At 36.3% G+C, this 21941-nt stretch overlaps 1 protein-coding gene across 3 annotated transcripts; it reads left to right on the top strand.

The window, feature by feature from the left end:
- The first annotated feature begins 181 nt into the window (after positions 1 to 181).
- Positions 182 to 12509, top strand: LOC121376092. 3 transcript variants are annotated; one of them, XM_041503872.1, is made up of 4 exons: positions 832 to 864; positions 1443 to 1505; positions 4991 to 5057; positions 10611 to 12509. In XM_041503872.1, the coding sequence occupies exons 3-4, from the start codon at positions 5017 to 5019 to the stop codon at positions 11113 to 11115; spliced, it is 546 nt and encodes a 181-aa protein (XP_041359806.1). In that variant the 5' UTR covers positions 832 to 864; positions 1443 to 1505; positions 4991 to 5016; the 3' UTR covers positions 11116 to 12509. The 3 variants fall into 3 exon arrangements, with proteins under 3 accessions (XP_041359805.1, XP_041359804.1, XP_041359806.1); XM_041503870.1 differs by lacking the exon at positions 4991 to 5057 and having other exon boundaries at positions 184 to 864; XM_041503871.1 differs by lacking the exons at positions 1443 to 1505; positions 4991 to 5057 and having other exon boundaries at positions 182 to 864.
- The last annotated feature ends 9432 nt before the right edge of the window (positions 12510 to 21941 follow it).

The following is a 21941-nucleotide window of genomic DNA, read 5'->3' as shown; positions in this document are numbered from 1 at the left end:
ATAGCCCAATGGGCCCACCGATGGGGATCGATCCCACACCGACCGCGTATCGAGCAAGTGCTGTACCACTGGGCTACGTCCCGCCCGCAGCCTTGTCATGTACTTGACCCACGATAAAAGTAATAAATAACGGGCCAAAATATTTATAGCAATCGTAACATAGCATGACGTCATTTAGCCTACGTATGACGTTACATGAATATGACGTCAGTAAATAATTATTGTTTGGAGACTTTCAACTTTTTTAGTAGTTGCAAATTAAGTAAATGTCCAGATGCCGACTTCTAGCCAATCTCTGATTCTACTTAAAACCGACAACGGCAACTTTATACATTTCTACAAATACCGGATACCGGGTGAAAATATCCCGCTAGAAATTTCAAAAGTGGACGTAACCGGCAATCTGCCCCCATATTCAACCCGTGTCGACCAACCATGTAGCCTAACTCCAGTAAAGCGAAAAGAACCATTGCCAAGCCTGTACAACAGAAGTCAAACGGAAGATCTAGTGAATAGACATACACACACAGTATCAGGGTCCGATGATATCCCGCTTATAGAAGATGTCCTTATTAGAAAGATCGATGGCCGATCCCAAAGCGTAAAAGCGGATAACTTTTGGAATTTGCTGGATTTGGGTTTCAGTGTTTCTTCGTTCAAGGGGCTACAAAGTATGGCCCCTCTACGTGCTGACCTCAGTTCAGAAAACCCCATCATTCCCAAGGCGCCACGTTCCCGAACGAACAGTGGTATAAAACAGGCCAGTAGTGCTCCAGTTAGGCCTACCAGTGAAAAGTTCCCAGTTAGCGATTACAAATCGGCGCCAAAATTGGACCGCCCAAGAAAAAAGAGTGCATCTAAAAGGTATATTATATTTAACACATTTTATACACACGTATGTTAATGAATATATTGTATGAGTGTTATGTCCGGTTCTCTGTCTAAAAAATGATGGCATACTCCTCTCTTGTCAATCCTTTGATTGAGTTATGCGAATCAGGCTGGAGATAATACTACTGTTTTAAAGACATCATCATTTAATCACGATTTTATGCATCCAACACGAGGCATTAATTTATTATAGGTAATATTTAAAATGGATAAATTTACGCTGGGTGTATCTCAAGTGGCTAGAACTAGTGGCTAGAACCTCAAGTACAATGGCTGAACTACTGTACAAATAAGACCGGTAAACATATACGTTCAACCCCCTACCCCCCCCCCCCCCCCCCAAAAAAAAAGAAGCAACAAAACCACAAATAACAGCAGCAACAATAACAACAAAACAAAAACAGAAGCAAACTACCATCACCATAATAATGCTCATCATGTTAATGTGCGTCAGTTATCACACATACATGTGTGTGCGTGCGTGCGTGCGTGCGTGCGTGCGTGCGTGTGTGTGTACATGTAAAATATTTGACTATCGTTTCTTGTTTCAGTCTTCCTTGGTATTCAGACTATAAAAAAAACGTCGCAGTCACTCACACTAGATCCAGTCGCAAGTATGCCAGATTTTTCTTATGTAATAAAATCTTATTAAATTATAGTTTTAGTATGAAAACCACCAACCAAATCGGTGTATAGATATTATTGGCGAGATTTGTGACATATCTTGTCGTCAAAAAAGTGTTTCATCTGGCCAGTAAATTCCTAGAATTTATTTGCAAGATGTCATGTACGATGGCTTATCATGTGCAGAATTCAGATAGGAAAAGACGTCTCCAGTGATATACAAAACAAGCAGCGTAGACGCCAGTTTCTGTAGGGTTAGTCGTATTTATATCCATGAAGTATACATAATATGGAGGGGACGGGACGTCGCTCAGTGGTACAGCGCTCGCCTGATGCGCGATCGATCTAGGATCCATTCCCGTCGGCGAGCCCATTGGGTTATTTCTCGTTCCAGCTAGTGCTCCACAACTAGTGTGACAAAGGCCGTCGTATGTACTATCTTGTCTGTGGGATGGTGCATATAAAAGATCCCTTACTGCTAATCGAAAAGAGTAGCCTATGAAGTGGCGACAGCGGGTTTTCTCAGTATTTTCGTGGTTCTTAACCATGTGTCCGACGCCATATAACCGTAAATAAATGTGTTGAGTGCGTCGTTAAATAAAACATTTCCTTTCTTTCTTTATACATAAAATGGCGTCGATGGAAATATTGCATTAGCAACTTCAAAAACATATGTCACTACAATTGTCTGTTGGTGGAATAGATCCAGTAATGGTCCAATTACTAAATGTACGGTTGAGTGATCGCTTGAGGTGCTTGCGTCGCAGGATTGAACCACCTCGGTGGATCCATTCAACTGATTGGGGGTTTTCTCGTTCCAACCGGTGCACTGCAACTGGTCAATGGCCGTGGTATGTGCTTTCCTGATGTAGGAAAGTGCAGAAGGAAAAATGTATCGGGTTTCCACTGATGACTACGAGTCAGAATTACCAAATGTTTGACATCTGATAGCCGATTATTAATTAATCAATGTGCTCTAGTGGTGTTGTTAAGCAAATCAAACTCTTTTTTTTAAACTTTTAATATACAACATCAGCACCTTTGTCCAATTAACATTACCTTTGGCTTTCGTGTATTCATCGTGGAAGCATCACACTTTGGTTGACATTCTCCTCTTCTGTTTTTCGCCTTCGATGAAACATTTTCGGAACTGTCAACATCTTAAAATCTAGAACAACGTACCAATCCTTGTTTCTCCAATGTCGAACAATCAGAGACTTTCCGACAGGTGGCGCTCGTGCACTATACACCATTCTTTTTTCTAAATTTGTATTGTCGTAAAGCATCGATCGGTATATCCACTCTATTATTCCCGACCAAATTGTGAGCATATATGCGACTAAAGCGTAGAACGGCTAAAAATTAAAGTAAATAATAAAAATCTACGAAATTCCGCAGTTGGTAGTAAAAAAAAAAATGGAAAAAAAAAAGATCAAAATAATGTCCAGCTAAATCGTGTGTTTTCTCCAACCACGTAGGCTACTCCCTACCGTTCTTACAACTTTCTATCATATATCTACCATGCCAAAACCTTAAATGTGTACATATTTGACTGATAATACTTGAGTGTTTGCAATAAAAAAAATGGTAACAACATTTAATAAAGTTTTAATTTGTAAAACGCCACGTTCCATTCTTCGCAGTTTACTTCCGGGTTCTATTCAATGTTATTTGTTTACCATAGTTTGACACCCAGTAGCCGATGTATTTTTCGTGCTGGGGTGTCGTTAAACAATCATTCATTCATTTACTATTCAATGTTTGTTATCGCGATTTAATATGAAGATATACGTGTTTAAAACCACAAATTATTCGTTTGCAGAGTAGAGTAAATTCAACCAAATTTGTCAACAATTATTTTTAATAAATTATTTCAATGAAATTTTTTTTAAAAACCCAACCCAACCCAACCCAACCCAACCCAACCCAACCAAACAAAATAAATAAATAAAATACATAATAAATAAATAAATAAATAAATATATAATATATATATATATATATATATATATATATATATATATATTATATATATATATATATATATATATATATATATATATATATATATATATATGTAAAAATAAAAAAAAAATTAAAAATGTTTATATGTATACATGTAATAAATTTAAAAAAATCAATAACATACATATATAATTACAGAAATAAATATTAAATTTTCAAATGATGAAAAATAAATAGGAAATTTAAAATATTAAATATATAGTTTTTTTGTTCTTAATTTAAAAAAATTCTTCACATGTAAGTAGAAATATAACAATGCTTTTTCATACACATTTACATGAAATTAGAAATGATAGTGGTATTATTTTTCAATATTTATAATTTGTTAATGTAAATAATTTAATTTGTGTGTACAAAATGACATAATCTGATAGGAATTCTGATTTCACTGAGCCTGTTTTAACATAAATCTATTTGACCTACCAGTATCTAAATTTTATACTTTTCAGTACTTATATTAAGTCCAATGTAAATAATCTTTATCATGGTTCATACACTTATTTACCAAGAAAATCCATGACTTTCCATGATTTCCACTGATAATGAAATTAACAGCAATTGAAAACTGCTTTAGAGTTATACTATTTTTTCTCTCCAAAGGCTGCAAGAGTAATAAATTATAAATTAAAGAAACAAAATACTGCTATTTTACAAATGTGGATTTCTAAAACCAGATGCAGCAAGAAATAATTATGACTATATATAAAAGTACACTTAATTTATGGTTTACTAATGGTTTAAAGTGAATATAGGTACAACACCAATTAACACTAATTACATTAATTTCAAGAGATGTATTCACACATGGCTTGTTTCATGTTCAATGTATGAGTTACTTGCTTAGCATGTACATGTATTTGATAAACTGTACATAAACAATACCTATCTGGTATTTATATTTTCAGTGCAACTGTGTGGGGGTTTTCAATGCCATGCTAGAATTGATCACAATGTAGTCAGAATACTCCCCCAAAAAGTGAAAGTATTATAAACTGTTATAGGCTTAAACAGTCACTGGAGAATAAAATGTTGGGATTTTGCTACATTTGTCCAAAATAGTCCAGTTAGGCAATAATGAAAAAAAGGACAAAGAATAAAAAGAGACACACACACACACACACACACACACACACACACACACACCATCTGAAATTTTTTTAATTTATTTATTATTTTTTGAACAAATATTAAAATTTCCAGTTTCAGGATATTTATGTAAATAAATTCTAGATTATAATTTGGAAAGTATTTTGTTATGGTTAGTTTGTTTTTGGGTCAGTAGCAAAAACAAAACAGTTTATTCTGTTATGCCTCAAGCATTTAATCAAATATCACATTGCAAAACAAGCTCCACAGTCTCTTTAGAATAACCAATAATGAAAAGAAATTAATATTTTTTTTACAACATCTCAGCACATTTTAAATTTGGTGTTAAACATCTGTGTTTCAGAAAAACAGCCTTCATAATTTTGACCCATGGTTTTGACACTTGGCATAGATACTGACTCACCAAGAAGGTAAACCCATGGCCACCACACAGGCTACTCCTACCAATTACTTTAATTTCAGCATTTTCACTTTCATTGGAGTTATTTATTTAAACCACCATCACAGCATCCTTTGGTAGTATTTTTGTCAGTAATTTCAGATATGCTTAGTATAAAAATAAAATGCATCCTACATACATATTACAGCTTACAAAAGAGATACCCAACTAATAGGCCCCCTATAGATAGATTAACAAAGGAATAATCAAATGTAGTTTAACAAATGAAGAAAAGATAATTTTATTCTGCCTTGTACCTAAAAAAAATTCTGGGAACATGACTAAAAAATATTAGGTAGGCCCAGTCTAAACTTTAAACTACATCTGTACTCTTTTTAACTTAAAACAAATGGGGGAAAATAATAAGGGTAAGCCTTTGTTTTTTAGGTAGGGTCGGTTTCAAGAAACAATTGTTTTTTACACCTCAATGAGCACTCCACATCTCACTATTCTGTTTATATTGTATGTATGCTATTTGCATGTCTCAAACTATTATTTTCTTCTTCTTCAATTTGTGTATTAGGGGCTGTGGAAGAGGTGAGGGCCGATAGGGCCATGGTCTCCTCTTTTTTCCTGTTACTGTTCTCAAAAGTCTGGAGATGTCATAGGTCCTATGTTAACATCTGATATTTAAATTTAAACTTATTCTGGGTGAGCATGCCTCCGAACCCCCACCAACAGGTTCGGGCCCTCAAATACATGTATACACTCTCTCTCTCTCTCTCTCTCTCTCTCTCTCTCTCTCTCTCTCTCTCTCTCTCTCTCTCTCTCTCTCTCTCTCTCTCTCTCTCTCTCTCTCTCTCTGTCTGTCTCTCTCTATCTCACACACACCACAACCTTTTAACAAACAGCACACTATAAGTACCCCCACCCCATCCCCACTTTCCAATACACTCCGCTGGCCCTGTACATAAATAAAAAAAAGGGTTGTTTCTAAAACATGTTTTCTTTTAGTCTGTGAAATTATTGATTAAAAATAAATTAATTAATTAATTAAATAATCGACAACAAACATGATCAATGCCATGGGGGGTAGGACGAACTCACCTAAACCTCCCCCTCACCAAAACAGTGAACAAAACACACAAATAAACAAACGTTCACATAGCATACATAAAAGGAAGAAAATATAATATTTCAACCAGCCTAGATTTTATTCAAATAATATATAAATAATTAATTTTGTTTTAAATCCACACACCGAGAATGGATAGGTTTTTGGCAATGACATACATAACTCCTCGTTTTTCAGCGATTCACTGTTTGTTTTGTTTGTTTTTTGTTGTTGTTGTATTTTGTCATATACTTAGATCCGTTATGCAGTCCAGACATTCTTTGTGCAATGCATCATCGTCTGAAAAAAAATGACCACTTTTTTTTTTCGTACAGAGGTGGACAAGTAATTTTATACGACCAGTGGCTTCAAATCACACTACTGAACAGCTGTTTAAAGCGAGACTCTAGGGTGTATAGTGACGACGCGACCTTTAAGGGGGAGATAATTTCTGGGTGTTCGCCATTGCGACAGGGCTCCTGATTAACGAAACTCGTTTCTCACTCACCTGGCATGATTTTATGACAAAATTAATGTCTAAAGTAATCCTTCTATGCTAAAATGCTAGACTGATATTGAGTCAAGGTAGCTGTTTTAGCTCAACTCATCTGTCTCGGACGATCTTATTTCTAGTCGCCGACGGACGAGTTGTCGTTGCGGAATCGCTCATTTCGTAAGATTAGTTAAAGGCCCTCGTTAAAATAGTAGTTTTAGACTGTAAAAATGAACACTAAGTTTTGTTAATCTACAAACAGGTTATAACAATGAGAAGCTACTGTCTGTGATATTTAAACGGTGAAATGCCGTCTAAAAACAACTAGGACTTGTCTTGATAACCATTACCTCTCGGATGAACGTGCGTTTTTAAAATTATGACAAAAATGCATTTTGAGGTATACCTGGATGACCAGAAAAAATTCGGATAATATAATCAATACAATTATAAGTAATGTTTGATTTCATACGTCGTACTATTTAAAACCTAGGATCTGTCACTTTGAGACTTTTACAACTGAAACCTAGTCTTATCCGATTCAAGAAATTAACCGCAAACCAAAGAAATCGTAAGAATATCTTGAGGAGTTGTAGAAGATCCTGCAATATGCATTCTCAAATATGAATGACAAAATCGTATTGCCATATCAAAACTGTATCTCTGCACAAGGCAAAGTGCAAAGAATGTTATGCAAAGACGTGATTGCTTCCATGCCAGGTGCCCAGCCATAATAATCATAATTAACAATTGGATTAGTTTTTTGTATCTTAACACGTCTTAAGTAGCCGTCCAACGTTCGCTTAACGTACCTGTTTGTTTTCTTGACTGCATTAACATCTGCATGTCCTCTGTCGTTATTAGGGCGGAACGTAGCCCAGTGGTAAAGCGTTTGTTTGATCGATACCCGTCGATTGGCCCATTAGGCTATTTCTCGTTCCAGCAGTGGTATGTGCTATTCTGTCTGTGAGATTGTGCATATAAAAGTTCCCTATCCAATAGCCGATGATTAGTAAATCAATGTGTTCTAGTGGTGTCGTTAAACAAAATTAACAAGCTATCGTATTTTATAACTTTCAGGTTCCACACCATCAGTTTTACCCTTGCATGTATTCTGTAAAACCAATACTACAATTTCGAGAGAACTAAGTGAATGCTATTTTTAGAAAGTACAATTGCTTGATAACCGATATGCAGAAAACGAATATAGGTTGACCACAGAAATGTGGGAATTATCCGTCCTTATATCAAAGAACAGTCTCATTTTGCTGTTATATCAGTAGCAGCATACCACATGCGCGCTTATTATTTAGAAATAATAAATAACAACCAACTACAAATCATATGACGTCGCTTCCTAAAATTACGTCATTACACTTGTTATTACACGTGTGCTTCGTATGATTATTATTAACTCGGTTATGTTGAACCATACAGATAATAAATTTAAATATTACAGAGGTCAACTTACAGAGGTAACCAAGCAAGATCCGAAACGCATTTTTGTATTTTACTTTAAATTCTTAACGGGACTGCATTGTAAGATGTTTCCTACTAATAAAATCGTTTAACGTCTAAAAATCAATCTAATTAAAATTAGCTCCACTATTACATGTGGATCTAACACCAGCCAGTTGGAGCTCATGTCCACCAATCAAAACCTTACTTGCAGAATCCTGCGTAGTCCCCAATGTCCAGGTAACATTTTGTCTGTAAATAATAATTTAAATATTGACCAATCACACTTCGCCTTTTATAACGTTATTTGGGAGCATATAAATTCTAAAAATATCGGGCGAGTCTAGTTTAGTGGCCGCAGTACAGCGAACCATACCAATACGTACGGGGTGGGTTATCAGTCTTCAATTTTACATTAAAAATTATTTATTTATTTATATAAAAAAACCCTAACTAAATCAGTCTTCAGTTTTACATTACAAATTATTTATTTTATAAAATAAAACATGTTTTAAGGCATTCGTAATTCACACGAAATATGTCGTATACCCTCAGGATAATTAGGAATGTTTTCAAATTATTTTTAAATCAATGGCAGGATTCTGCAAGTAAGGTTTTGATTGGTGGACATGAGCTCCAACTGGCTGGTGTTAGATCCACATGTAATAGTGGAGCTAATTTTAATTAGATTGTCTAAAAATACGCATTAAATATATTTTCTTGTTTAGAATATCAGTGTCTGTATATTCAATGTGTTTCTGGTCGTCTTAATATTTGTAAGAAGCCCAAACTGGATTTTGTCTTCAAATAATTTCCTACGTACGAAAAGAAAATATTTTAGGAAATAAAATGAAATTCAACCTAGTACAAATACTAGAACGATCAGAAACACGTTTAATATTCAGCCACTAATAGTTTATGCAGAAAAATATATTTGATATGTAATTACAGTCGTTAAAAAGTCTCTGTTAGTCGATAACTTAAAAACTGCAGAAAACTCGGGACTGTCCCTTTAAACGAATCGTGAAATGTCCCGCGCTAGTTTTCTTGACAGCAGGATCATCTACAGGCACACTATAGTATTAATGCAATAGCTTTCAGGTCTACTAAAACATAGTAACTACATTTATTACAAACGCTGATTTATATCTGTGTTGGGGGAGTTGGAAGGGTAAAAAGGTCAGTTACCCTTTTTTCTTTTGCTTTTTTAAAGTCCTGGACCATAAGGCATGGTGCATAGAAGGAAGTACTATTTTATTTTGATTTGTACCTGCATATATCAGAATAGAATGTAATGTGAGTGCGTACGTGCGTGCGTGTATATGTATGTATGTATGTGTGTATGTTTGTATATAATGTATGTATGTTTACACATGTATGAATATTAATTTTAAGATAAATTGTAAGCCGTGTATCAAGGCTCCCCAACCATGGCACTGTCTAATGGTCTGGGGACAATAAAAAAACAATTAAGAACATTTAAAAAAAAAGGTCAGTTTTTAATTATGAATCAATGTGGCTTGATAAAATACTAAAGACTCGTAACTGTAACTTTGGCTCACAGCTATAGGGTGTGTACCACCAAAACAAATGTTTATAGTATATACTTGATGTACACAGAGTATGTTTGATGTACACAGTTAGTGTTTCCCTAGAAATTAGGCAAGGCATGGTAGACCAAACACTTTTGGGGCATTTTCACCATTTTGGGGGCACTTGTTTTTCATTAAATAAACATTAATGGAATTTATGTGCTTGCTTTAATAAATGAATGTCAAAAGATATAAAAGGCATATTTTATTAATTAATAATACCTTTTTGGGTGTTTTATAAAGGCAATTTTAGAATTAATTGATGAAAAAGGCTTGTTTAATCTCAGGGCAGCATGGTGCTGATTAAGGCAAGATGGTGCTAGATTACTGAGGCATGGTGCTGCACCGTTCTAAAACAAGCTAGGGAAAACACTAATAGTACATGATTCATGTAGGGTGTGTGCCACTAAAGCAAATCCCATAGATGGCAATAGTAACATATGTGGCTAAAATTCCTACCTGCAGCGTATCAATCGATATGTACACCACAGATATAAATACTACCAGCCCTCACTCTTAAAGTAAATCAGAAAAGTTGGGTGTTAAACTGCTCATTTCAGAGATAACAGGTAGCGGCTATGACTACCGTAGTTCCGCACAACATTTTAGTACTTTTTTTTACAGGTACCCCATACATGTTTCAAGCACAATGCTACTTAACACAGTGGTACTAGAAGAAATAAAAGTGCATACATTTTTTGCCCAGACAAACACACTAATATGTATAACCAATGACAGGACTTGTGCTATTAACTGTTCTATCAAAAATTAGGTGCACCTCGAACACTGACCCAGTCGGATGTTATTTGGTTTAGTACTACCTATAGAGTAATCTTTAAAATTGCATAGGCGTGATCGTCTATCTTAATTCATTGTAATACGACTTAGATTATTAGCACTTATTATTTTTTCATAACTTCTTTTCAGATCTTCCGCAGAATTGCCTCGCACCACAGACGAGCTTGAAAGTAAAGGCAACGAAGACCTAAAACCGGAAGTTAAAAAACTCGAACGAAAGAAAAGCTTGAAACTGCCAACGATACGCATGCGCAGAATCCTCCCGCCTCCGACGCCCGGCGCCCTGTGCTTCACCCTGAAGGGTGTGAACGCCAGCCACGAGGACGTGAAGGACGTCATCGAGTCGCAGCTCGGATGTGTGCTGGACACCCTCCTGTTCGACCCCGTGTACATACACATGGGCGAGACCGACAGGGAGCACAAGACCATGTGGGTGTTCACCGTCAAGGGAGAAAACCTCAACGTAGAAGGCTTGCACCAGGGCATACGGTGGAACGGCGAGCGCTCGCGCCTGCGTTACCTGGACGACGTGATGCGAGATGAGTACAACGCTTACAGGTTGTTCAAGTCGATCCAGGACGAAAAATCGTCAAAAGGCTTGGGCGCTCTGAGGAAGAGATTAACTAATCCATAGAGTCAAATGGCCTGCTGGTTTGTGGAAAAATAAAATAAAATAACATTATTTTATCAAACAACCACCTGTGATGATAATAGATCAAGTAACCTAATAAACTGTGCATATATAGAAACTGAAGTACCAAAAAACAATGAACCCAGCAAAAGGTCTATTAATTTACTAAATTGTACATAGGAAATGAGTTATTTACCAAACAGCCAGTGAGATCAAACATTACAGAACTGTGCATAGACCCTGAATTACTATGCACTGAGTGAATTAAAAGGTCAACTAATCTACATAATTATGCGCTGTAATACATACTTATGCACTGTAATAGGCCAATGATTTAACATATATAACGAATACAAATATATATATATATATACCTACTAGGTCATGGGTTACATATTGTAACGGTGAAATAATTGGGATCCACAACTCATTTGTCACCTGTGTTTGAGGGCATCCTTAAACATGTCGTGTTTTGGTTGACATCAGACCATAATGGGTCCTACTGGAGGGGACTAAAGCTTTCCCTACCAGTCCATCCGGTCGCATCTCCGTCTTTCTGTCCTACATATATACATGTGTGTGTGTGTGTGTGACTGTGTGTGTGACTGTGTGTGACAGTGTGTGTGTGTGTGTGTGCGACAGTGTGTGTGTGTGACTGTGTCTGTGTGTGTATGACTGTGTGTGTGTGTGACTGTGTGTGTGACGGTGTGTGTGTGTGTGTGACTGTGTGTGTGTGTGTGTGTGTGTGTGTGTGTGTGTGTGTGTGTGTAATAGTTTTCCACTGCTTCCAACAGCACCCTCATCATTCTGCATGCGCGCTTTGCTTCATATGCTTCTGGTTCGTGACCTTTCTGTCTGTCTCTATAAAAAAAAACATTGCAGTATTACTACCACCGCCAGCTTCACAGCCTCGTTGTGACCCCTGCTCGATTTGTATATTTTTCTCTATAAATTGCATTCCTGCTGTATATTCTGCTTAAGATAGTGCACATAGAAGATTCCTAGATGCATTATCGGTAGGAGTAGTTTATATGGAGGCAGCTGTCCTCCCCTCTCTCTCCCTCCCTCCCTCCCTCCCCCCTCTCTCTCTCTCTCTCTCTCTCTCTCTCTCTCTCTCTCTCTCTCTCTCTCTCTCTCTCTCTCTCTCTCTCGTCATTTGTCCCTTATCGATCCCAAGTGTTTCACTGTTGCCAGTTAGTTTCGTGTTCCTGACATATTAGTGCTTCTAAAATAACATAATGTAGTAGAGTTGGGGTGGGGGTAGTCCATGGCCTATACCTAATAAGTGATGGGGTTACTCGAAGAAAATTATTCAATTACTTTGGTATAGTGATACTTACACTTGTTCTCATATCGTTTAAAAATTATATAAATTAAAAATGATACAAATACTTAAATTTAGTTTCTCTTTTGCATTTTTGTCACTAACGATACTTTATTCGGGAGTAACGGTTTCTCTTAACAATTTTACTTCAATTCTTGGAACTGTTCCAGAAATCATCGCGTATACAGTTAGCTCCCTTGTATGTCCGTACGGTAGTAGTATACAGTTAACTACCTTGTATGTCCTTACGGTAGCAGTATACAGTTAGCTCCTTTGCGTGTCCGTATGGTAGCAGTATACAGTTAGCTCCCTTGCGTGTCCATACGGTAGCAGTATACAGTTAGCTCCCTTGCGTGTCCATACGGTAGCAGTATACAGTTAGCTCCCTTGCGTGTCCATACGGTAGCAGTATACAGTTAGCTCCCTTGCGTGTCCATACGGTAGCAGTATACAGTTAGCTCCCTTGCGTGTCCATACGGTAGCAGTATACAGTTAGCTCCCTTGCGTGTCCATACGGTAGCAGTATACAGTTAGCTCCCGTGTGTGTGTCCCTACGGTAGCAGTAAACGGCTCCCTTGTGTGTCCGTATGGTAGCAGTATACAGTTAGCTCCCTTGTATTTGCGTACGGTAGCAGTAAACAGTTAGCTCCCGTGCGTGTCCGTACGGTAGCAGTATATAGTTAGCTCTCTTTTGTGTCCGTACGGTAGCTGTATATAGTTAGCTCCCTATTGTGTCCGTACGGTAGCAGTATACAGTTAGCTCTTTTATGTGTTTGTACAGTAGCAGTATACAGTTAGCTCCCTTTTGTGTCCGTACGGTAGCAGTAAACAGCTCCCTTTTGTGTCCGTACGGTAGCAGTAAACAGCTCCCTTGTGTGTCCGTACGGTAGCAGTATACAGGTTGTTTTTGTTTTTTTTGTTTTTTTGACATTTATTTCCCCAGATCATTTTGGCAAAGTCAAGGTTGGGGTGCCTTGCCTCAATGCCTTACAGAATTTATATGCATAGAAAATATTCAAATATATTCAACATATGCACACATTTAAATAGATATATAAAATCTACACAGTTTGTTTAATTGTACAGTACATTCATTTTTTTATATATAAATATAGATATTGAAATGGACTCATTATACACCCGTAAGCTATTTGTTATGTTTATTTGTTCTGAGGACGGACTAGTACAGAGAAAACAAGGTTGAAAAAACAAAACAAAACAAAGTGGTTGTGGTATTACAAAGGTGGACAACGATGAGAAAAACAAAGGAAAAAAAAAAAAAAAAAAAAAAAAAAAGGAGAGAAGATATTAGTTAGTTTGAAATATCGTGATTGTAACACTATCATAATAGAGATGGAGTAATGAGATTTAACAATAGAGATAAAAAAAAACCTACAAGAATATTATTTGTAAAGTTGAAACTGTGTAGACATTTAGTTACTGTAGATAAAATCAAAGTTGTTTCTAGTATTTTTTTATTGAAAAGATTAAGCCAATTGGACCATTCGATGTTAAATTTATCATATTCACAGTTTTTATAATAGATATATTTTTCGATATGAAATTTCTTTTGTAGAATCACTTTTATAGTATCAATACATAGATTTCTTTTAATCATCTTCATTGAATAAATATAATATTAAACATTAATTATTAACCAGTTTATATTTTTTGCCTTTTTATCATCTATCATACCAAAAATAACTATATTTTTAGTAAATGAAATGCGAATTCCAGTTTTTATAAATATCCATTTTTCAACATTTTCCCAAAGCTCTGGGAGATTATTACAGAAAACGCATTTATCTCAATTAATATAATTTATCATATGTAGAAATGTATTGGTACCAAGAATTCTGTGTAGCAATCTGTATTGAAACCATATTAATGAAGTGTCTTTTACGCATTTAAATGGTACAAGATAATACTTTGTCCATGTATGATAATCAAATATTAGACCTTTATCTGCGTATTTTGTTTGTGCTTTAGGAGGGTTTTTTTTATTATTCAAAGTGCTGTATATAGCCTTACTTGATGCATTCTTATTTAACAACATTTTTAATTTAAAAGGCAGAATTGGTATTTTGATTGCAATATATTCTGTTATATTGAGACTGTTTTGCATTTGTAAAAAAGCTTTTACAGCATTCGCCAACGATGCATAACTTAAAAAAATTGTGTTTATGTTATATTTTTGTGTGAAACATTCGAAATTTAAAACTTTTCCTTGCTCATCAAGCAGATCACTAATAAAAAATAATACCTTTCTTAATAAAGTTCTTGTATAAAAATGGTTTATTATTTAACAGTATTTTACTAGAAAAACTAGGCTTATCAGTACTTGGTCCATAAATGTTTAAAAGCGTTACTCTTTCCCCTTCTATAGTAGTGTCCAAAGCAATAAAATTTCCAGTATTATCTGATTTGATTTTATGAAGTTCATATTGAAAATTGTTATTTAGCAGAATTGCCACCCCTCTTGCGTTACTAGTAAGTGAGTTAAATAAACATTTGTATCCCCACTGGGTTTGTACATATGGTTCTATGGCATCAGTAAAATGAGTATCTTGTAAGCAATATATGTTAAATTGTTTACATTTTAAATAATTAAAAACATAACTCCGTTTTTCAGGATCTCTCAGTCCCTGACAGTTTAACGTCATTATCTGAAAGCATGTCATTTTAAAATAATAGCAAACTTGTCTACTTTCGTTTCTTCAAACATTGTGAACAGTGTGTTCAATGGAATGTGATTTGATTTAGGTGAATTATCAGACAAATGTTTACTCCATCTCTGTACCAGATTTAGTGAAATTTGTAAAAGAAAGATATTAAAAATAAAAGAATATAACAAGAAGTGCTGAGAATGAAAGAGAAATAGTAATAATGTTAATAGATTGGGCATTAAAAATAACATACAGGTCATAGGTTTTCCCCCTTCTCCCAAGCATGTTAAGTAAGAATGGGTTTACCTATAGATAATATGAGAGGATAGATAACAATGTATATTAATCATCTTCATTTTCCGTGTAATAATATGCATCTATGTCTCTATACTCGTATTTGATACTTCATATCACATAAACAATACACATACAAAATACATGCGCACTTACACATACGCGCATACATTACACATGCGCTCGTACACAAAACTAAACACTAACATTTTATTATTAGGTATACTATAATCTTATGTCTTATTTGCCTGGGTAAAGATATATTCGTTACACAGTGTCTCGACCAGTAATGAATATCACTGCATGCATGGAAAGCGAATTTATCTACAACTAAAATTATTTTAATAAATAAATAAGTAAATACGACATTCTATGGTCAAATATTTAAAGGAAACATGACACGAGATCATATTATAGCTCATTTTAAAAGAAAAATGATATAAAAATAATATACAAATAACTTTATAACAATAAAATACGTGTAGTTAACTTAAAATGAAGAAATTACGCTAATCAGTATCAAAGTACGATTTATGCATATTTCTTCGTGAGCGTTCGGAAAAAAAGGGAAGTGACGTCAGAGCCGCTGTACTCTTCCATTGATGTTAACTGTTTATATATGGAGTAAGGGGCTTACGATCTTTTCAGTCCAACAGTGCCGTACTGCGCAGCCTTTGGGTGTCTCACTTAAACGGTCGGGATTGTCTTTTTATGGTTTTCCAAAGGATTGTAATCCGAAGAAAGACGCGTGTATTTTATCGCAAAAAGAAAAGATTGGACACCAACAACCGCATAGTACTTTGGTGTCAGCCTATTTACAGCCCGGAGCCCGAACGTTACCCGGAGACAAATACAGTACTCGGTTGCGAATGCCGAGGTGTACATTGTACATATTTGGCACCAGATACACCTCAGCATGAGGTATTTATATATGTTAAAACAAAATGTAGAATTTTTTATTTATTTATTTTTTGGAAAAAAAAAGATTTTCATGTTAGGGCTGTAGGCCTACTAACAAAATCTGTATTCACCGTCCGAAGAAGGAAACGTCAATAAGTAATTAATATGGCATATACAAACATGGGATTTTTGGCATGAGGATCATCTCAGTACGATGGTATTTAAAATATGTTTTAAAAAACGTGTAGAAAACAATAAAATTTTAAATAATGTTTTTAATCTTCGGGCGGAATACGTCACAAAAACGTTCCCTCATCGCCCGAGCCCCAAAGCAACACGAAGTTCAATACAAAATAAACCACTACCTGTCCGGTGTCGAAAATAACTATTATGTTTCATCCACGGCTGACTTGAGAATCGGAGTGTCGTTTTAGTTAATTGGTCCTTTCTTTCCGTGGCCTGCACATGTGATTCCTGATTGGCAGGTGTATATTGCAGGGTATCGACCAGGTAAGTGATTACCACGGTCTAACATACGTACAAAATACGTGCCAGTTTTTTAAAGATCACAGGGTATTGTGGCGTGACCTGTCGCGACTATAGTACAATGTTAATGGCATTATCATCCGCCCTGCTTCATTACTGTAAATAATGCTGTAAAACCCTTGATTAAGTAGACTTTCCCATCTAAAATTTACAAAACTGACCAATTACGTAACCAAGAAAAGAAAATTATCACTTGGGTAAGTGGGTCGTTTTACTCTAACGCACCCACCAATAGGCCTAATATATGCTACTTTTTTTTATGAGAGAAAAATACTATAACCCCATTTCGTTCTATTGATGCAAATAGAAAATATTTTAGTTTAAAAGTTGATTATACTCTCAAGTCATTTATGTTGTTTTACAAGCAGGTTATTAAAGTGAAGCGCCTTGTCGTAAATTAGAGCGTTTGTTTACACTGTGCATACAGATTTCATTATGTACACAAATGCGATATTTTCTAAAAAAAACAACACCCAAAAATGTTTGTCCTACATTTATATTTTTTACATATTTAAATACATCATATCGAGGTGTATCTTTATGCTAAATATGAACAGTATACACCTCGGTTTTAGCATCCGAGTTTTGGTTTTGTCTCCGGGTTACTTTCTTCGGGTCTCCGGGCTGGAAAATTGGTCGACCGGTCTGGTCTGGCACCATCATTTTCTCCACCCTCCGACTCGCTATCCGTTTTTTCTTCAGTATCACTGTTGTAAGTAAATGCGTGTCTTTCTTCATTTACTAACAGCTCATATTGATACGGCAAAACGTTTTGCGAACGAACACTCATTGTTTTGGTAAGCTGTGCAAGTCTTAGATTCTTTATGCGTGGTACGGACTAATGCTTTTAAGTGTAAGGCGTCAGATCAAGCGACGCGTCTCTGACGTCACGGACCTCGTGATTGCCCTGCTCATTAAAGATCGGCAATTTCCGCTAAGAGCTCGTATCTGGGGTTCTTTTATGGAGATATTTTAAGTAATTAATTTTTTATAATTTTTTTTTTTAGGTGATTCAATTTATAATTAATTGTACATGGTTGGTGCCAAATATGGTTTACGTGACATGTTTCCTTTAAGTATCAGTTTAACTAATCAAGGTCGATGAACTTTGTTCTTTGCAAACAAGTTATACGTGCTTTACCTAGACATTTAACAAACTTGTAAGAAAAACAAAAAGTGCGGTAACAATCACATATTTTTCAATGTTCATAGTCGCTCCCACATATAAAGATCAATCACACAGACAGACACACGCTCACTTGCGCACGAGCTCGTTGTGACTATCGTATGAATTTATTATTGTTTTCATTATTATGTTTGTTACTACCTTATTTCATAGATATTCCTGACAAAATAGAGAAAATACTTATACAGTTTATTATTTCTACAGGAAAGAATCACAACTAATGGAAAAAACTACTTTTGTTTACTTACTAGTGTACATATTAAATGGAGATACTAAGTAATAAGGAACAAAACTGAAGTATACAGTAGCTACCCTACAATGAACACAAAGTGTTTAGGAATATTTAGCATTGACATTTCTGTAAACCTATCGAATACCAAGTTACTTCTAAACATCTCTCTCTCTCTCTCTCTCTCTCTCTCTCTCTCTCTCTCTCTCTCTCTCTCTCTCTCTCTCTCTCTCTCTCTCTCTCTCTCTCTCTCTCTCTCTCTCTCTCTTCTCTCTCTCTGTATGTACAGTAATCACAGGTTCACGCTTATTTAACGACGGTAAGCAATTAAAATAACGACGACAACTTTCTAGAGGACGACTGTAATGACGATGAAGACGATATCCACTAGAAACAACTTGTTGATTATTGTCAGCTGTGACAGGGTGGGGTATAACAACGCGTGAGGAGATTAGTCCTTTACTAATAGTAATCGTCTTCGTTTTCCGTGTCTGTGTTGCCAGTAGTATTAACACCAAGAAATTCAAATGGTTCAATCTTTTTCACATAGCCGTTCTGTTTCAGTTTGACAAAAAAACTTGGTGTCACTTGTCCATGCGGCCTCGACATCTGCGTGTTCTTGTAGTTTCGTTAAGTACTGACGGTTTGTTTGAGTCAGGTCCTCACTAATTCCCATTCCACTGCCTTTGAGTTTTCTTCTTCGGGACAGGGTTTGAATTTTATGAATTCTTGCTTTAAATTTTACAATGATTGGCCGAGATCTATTCGACTCAAATTTTCCGATACGGTGAGCAATGCTAATATAATTTTTTGTTACAGGAACATTTATTTTCGCCAACACTTTAACAACGGCATCCATCGTTTCTTCCGCCGTTTCACTTGTATTAGTATCGACTACCCCAAACATGCGAGCACTGTCTTTCCTGGTGTATTGCTCCAAGTCGTTTAGTTTCTTCGTGACGAGTTCAGTTTTGTGCATAGCTAGTTTTGCTTGTGCTTCGTTTGTATGGCATTTGGCTTGTAGTATGTTTACAATTTTTTCAATTTTATCTTTTTCAATTTCTAATGTCAAAACTCTTGATTCTAACTTTTCGATTTTTTCATTGAGACAGTTAATTATTTCATTTTTGTTAGTCTCAAGCTCATGGCGCAAATCTTCTTTTGTAATAATTTTCTCATTTATCACTTGCAGCTGTTCTATAACCGACTGTAAATCCAGTTTTGTAGATCCAGTTGCACCTATTTGCTGAGTGTAGCCGGTAATTTGGGGTTGATTTCCATAATCTCCCGCTTGAGTAGCTCACATCTTTAGCTTTACTTCTTTAGCTTTAGCTTCAGGCTTTACCTTACTTTTGGTCGTTTGTTTATCTTTTTCCATACTTTCAAAACTGGTATCGCTTGATAAGTTTCGTTTTGAGTTCAGCCGAGTGTTGGACATATTTTGTTCACAGTATATATAATATCAATACGACAGCTTACATTATGCGCTCAAACTCCACAAAGTATTGTTAAATTGTACTCACACAGTACATGACGATAATCAATTGTGGTCAAAGTCCATGAGTACATTTCACCATTTAGTCTTTGGCTTGGGCTTACGCTTGGGCTGGGGGAATGAGGTGTGGCGATGTTTACTTTGTCATCTTATACAGGTTTTATTAAATTTGTAAAATAAGGCACTAAAATAACACAAAAACTTGCCTGTCAGCTGTAGATGATCCTTTATAACGTGATCGGTGTGTCAGTGCGTTTTTGGTTGAAATATAATAATGTAAACAGGTAAAAATAAGATTTTCTCAGGAGCACACAAAAACACGTCCAATCACCTCGAATGAACCTTGACCTCAGCAGTATACAGTTAGCTCCCTTGTGTGTTCGTACGGTAGCAGTAAACAGTTAGCTCCCGTGTCTGTACGCCAGCAGTATATAGTTAGCTCTCTTTTGTGTCCGTACGGTAGCAGTATATAGTTAGTTCCCCTTTGTGTCCGTACAGTAGCAGTATACAGTTAGCTTCCTTGTGTGTCTGTACGGTAGCAGTATACAGTTAGCTCCCTTGTGTGTCCGTACGGTAGCAGTATACAGTTAGCTCCCTTGCGTGTCCGTACGGTAGCAGTATACAATTAGGTCCCTTGTGTTTCCGTACGGAGCAGTATACAGTTAGCTCCCTTGTGTGTCCGTACGGTAGCAGTATACAATTAGGTCCCTTGTGTTTCCGTACGGAGCAGTATACAGTTAGCTCCTTTGTGTGTCCGTACGGTAGCAATAAACAGCTCCCGTGTGTGTCCGTACGGTAGCAGTATACAGTTAGCTTCGTTGTGTACCTGTCGCGATTAGAGTTTGCTTGTTGTTTTTGCATAGATCCATGTTTGAAGCCTAATTATTTGGAATATGAAAGAAAGAAATGTTTTATTTAACGACGCACTCAACACATTTTATTTACGGATATGATGTCAGACATATGGTTAAGGACTACACAGATTTTGAGAGAGAACCCGCTGTCGCCACTACATGGGCTACTCTTTCCAATTAGCAGCAAGGGATCTTTTATTTGCGCTTCCCACAGGCAGGATAGCACAAACCATGGCCTTTGTTGAACCAGTTATGGATCACTGGTGCAAGTGGTTTACACCTACCCATTGAGCCTTGCGGTGCACTCCTTCGGGGTTTGGAGTCGGTATCTGGATTAAAAATCCCATGCCTCGACTGGGATCCAAACCAAGTACCTACCAGCATGTAGACCGATGGCCTAACCACGACGCCACCGAGACCGGTATATTTGGAATATGAAGTAACTTACAGAATCCAATAATATGAACAAAATAGAGCATACAAATAGTGACCAATTCTAAAATGAGACAAACAGAAGAAAACAAAATTAGAGCAATATCAACTAGAACAGAACCCAAGATATTAAAATAGTTGCAAAATTCAATACAAAAACAATTAGAACAAATCTAAAAAGTTATAGAATTCAATAATGATAATTGATGGTTGGAACGAGAAATTGTTTTTAGTTTAATGGATCCACCGAGGTGGTTCGATCAATAGTTATATACGTTCCTCTGTAAAGTGCATTCTTGCTCTACATTCTGATTAAGACCGAAGATTCCTTGGTGCATTATCGGTAGGAGTAGTTTATGTGGCGGCAGCGGTATTCCTCTCTCTCTCTCTCTCTCTCTCTCTCTCTCTCTCTCTCTCTCTCTCTCTCTCTCTCTCTCTCTCTCTCTCTCCACACACACACACACACACGCATACACAGTCTCTCTCTCTCTCTCTCTCTCTCTCTCTCTCTCTCTCTCTCTCTCTCTCTCTCTCTCTCTCTCTCTCTCTCTCTCTCTCTCTCTCTCTCTCACTCTGTTCCATTCTAATACACACAACGCCTTTGGCGGATGTTCTACCACTTATCTGCAAACCGCTCCACAGCGTTCAATTTTTGTTGTAATTTTTCGTCAGACTACTTGACGTTATTTGATTCCACTCTCACTCACATACGTCTTGCTAAGACTGATCATTTGATACTTACATCAACGGTACACCCTCTAGCACCAGACAGGGCATTAGCCATTAATGTTTTCGTTTCAATCCGACATTTACAAATTCAGAAATTGTTCGCAAATCTACTATTTGAAAATCGTGCTGCCAATAACAAGGCCATGTACTTTTAATGGACATATTATCTTCTTG

The sequence above is a fragment of the Gigantopelta aegis genome, chromosome 6 (assembly GCF_016097555.1).
Source record: "Gigantopelta aegis isolate Gae_Host chromosome 6, Gae_host_genome, whole genome shotgun sequence".
NCBI classification, from domain to species: Eukaryota; Metazoa; Mollusca; class Gastropoda; order Neomphalida; family Peltospiridae; genus Gigantopelta; species Gigantopelta aegis.
The sequence above is the reverse complement of the archived record's forward strand: the minus strand, read 5'-3'. Positions and strand labels throughout refer to the sequence as shown.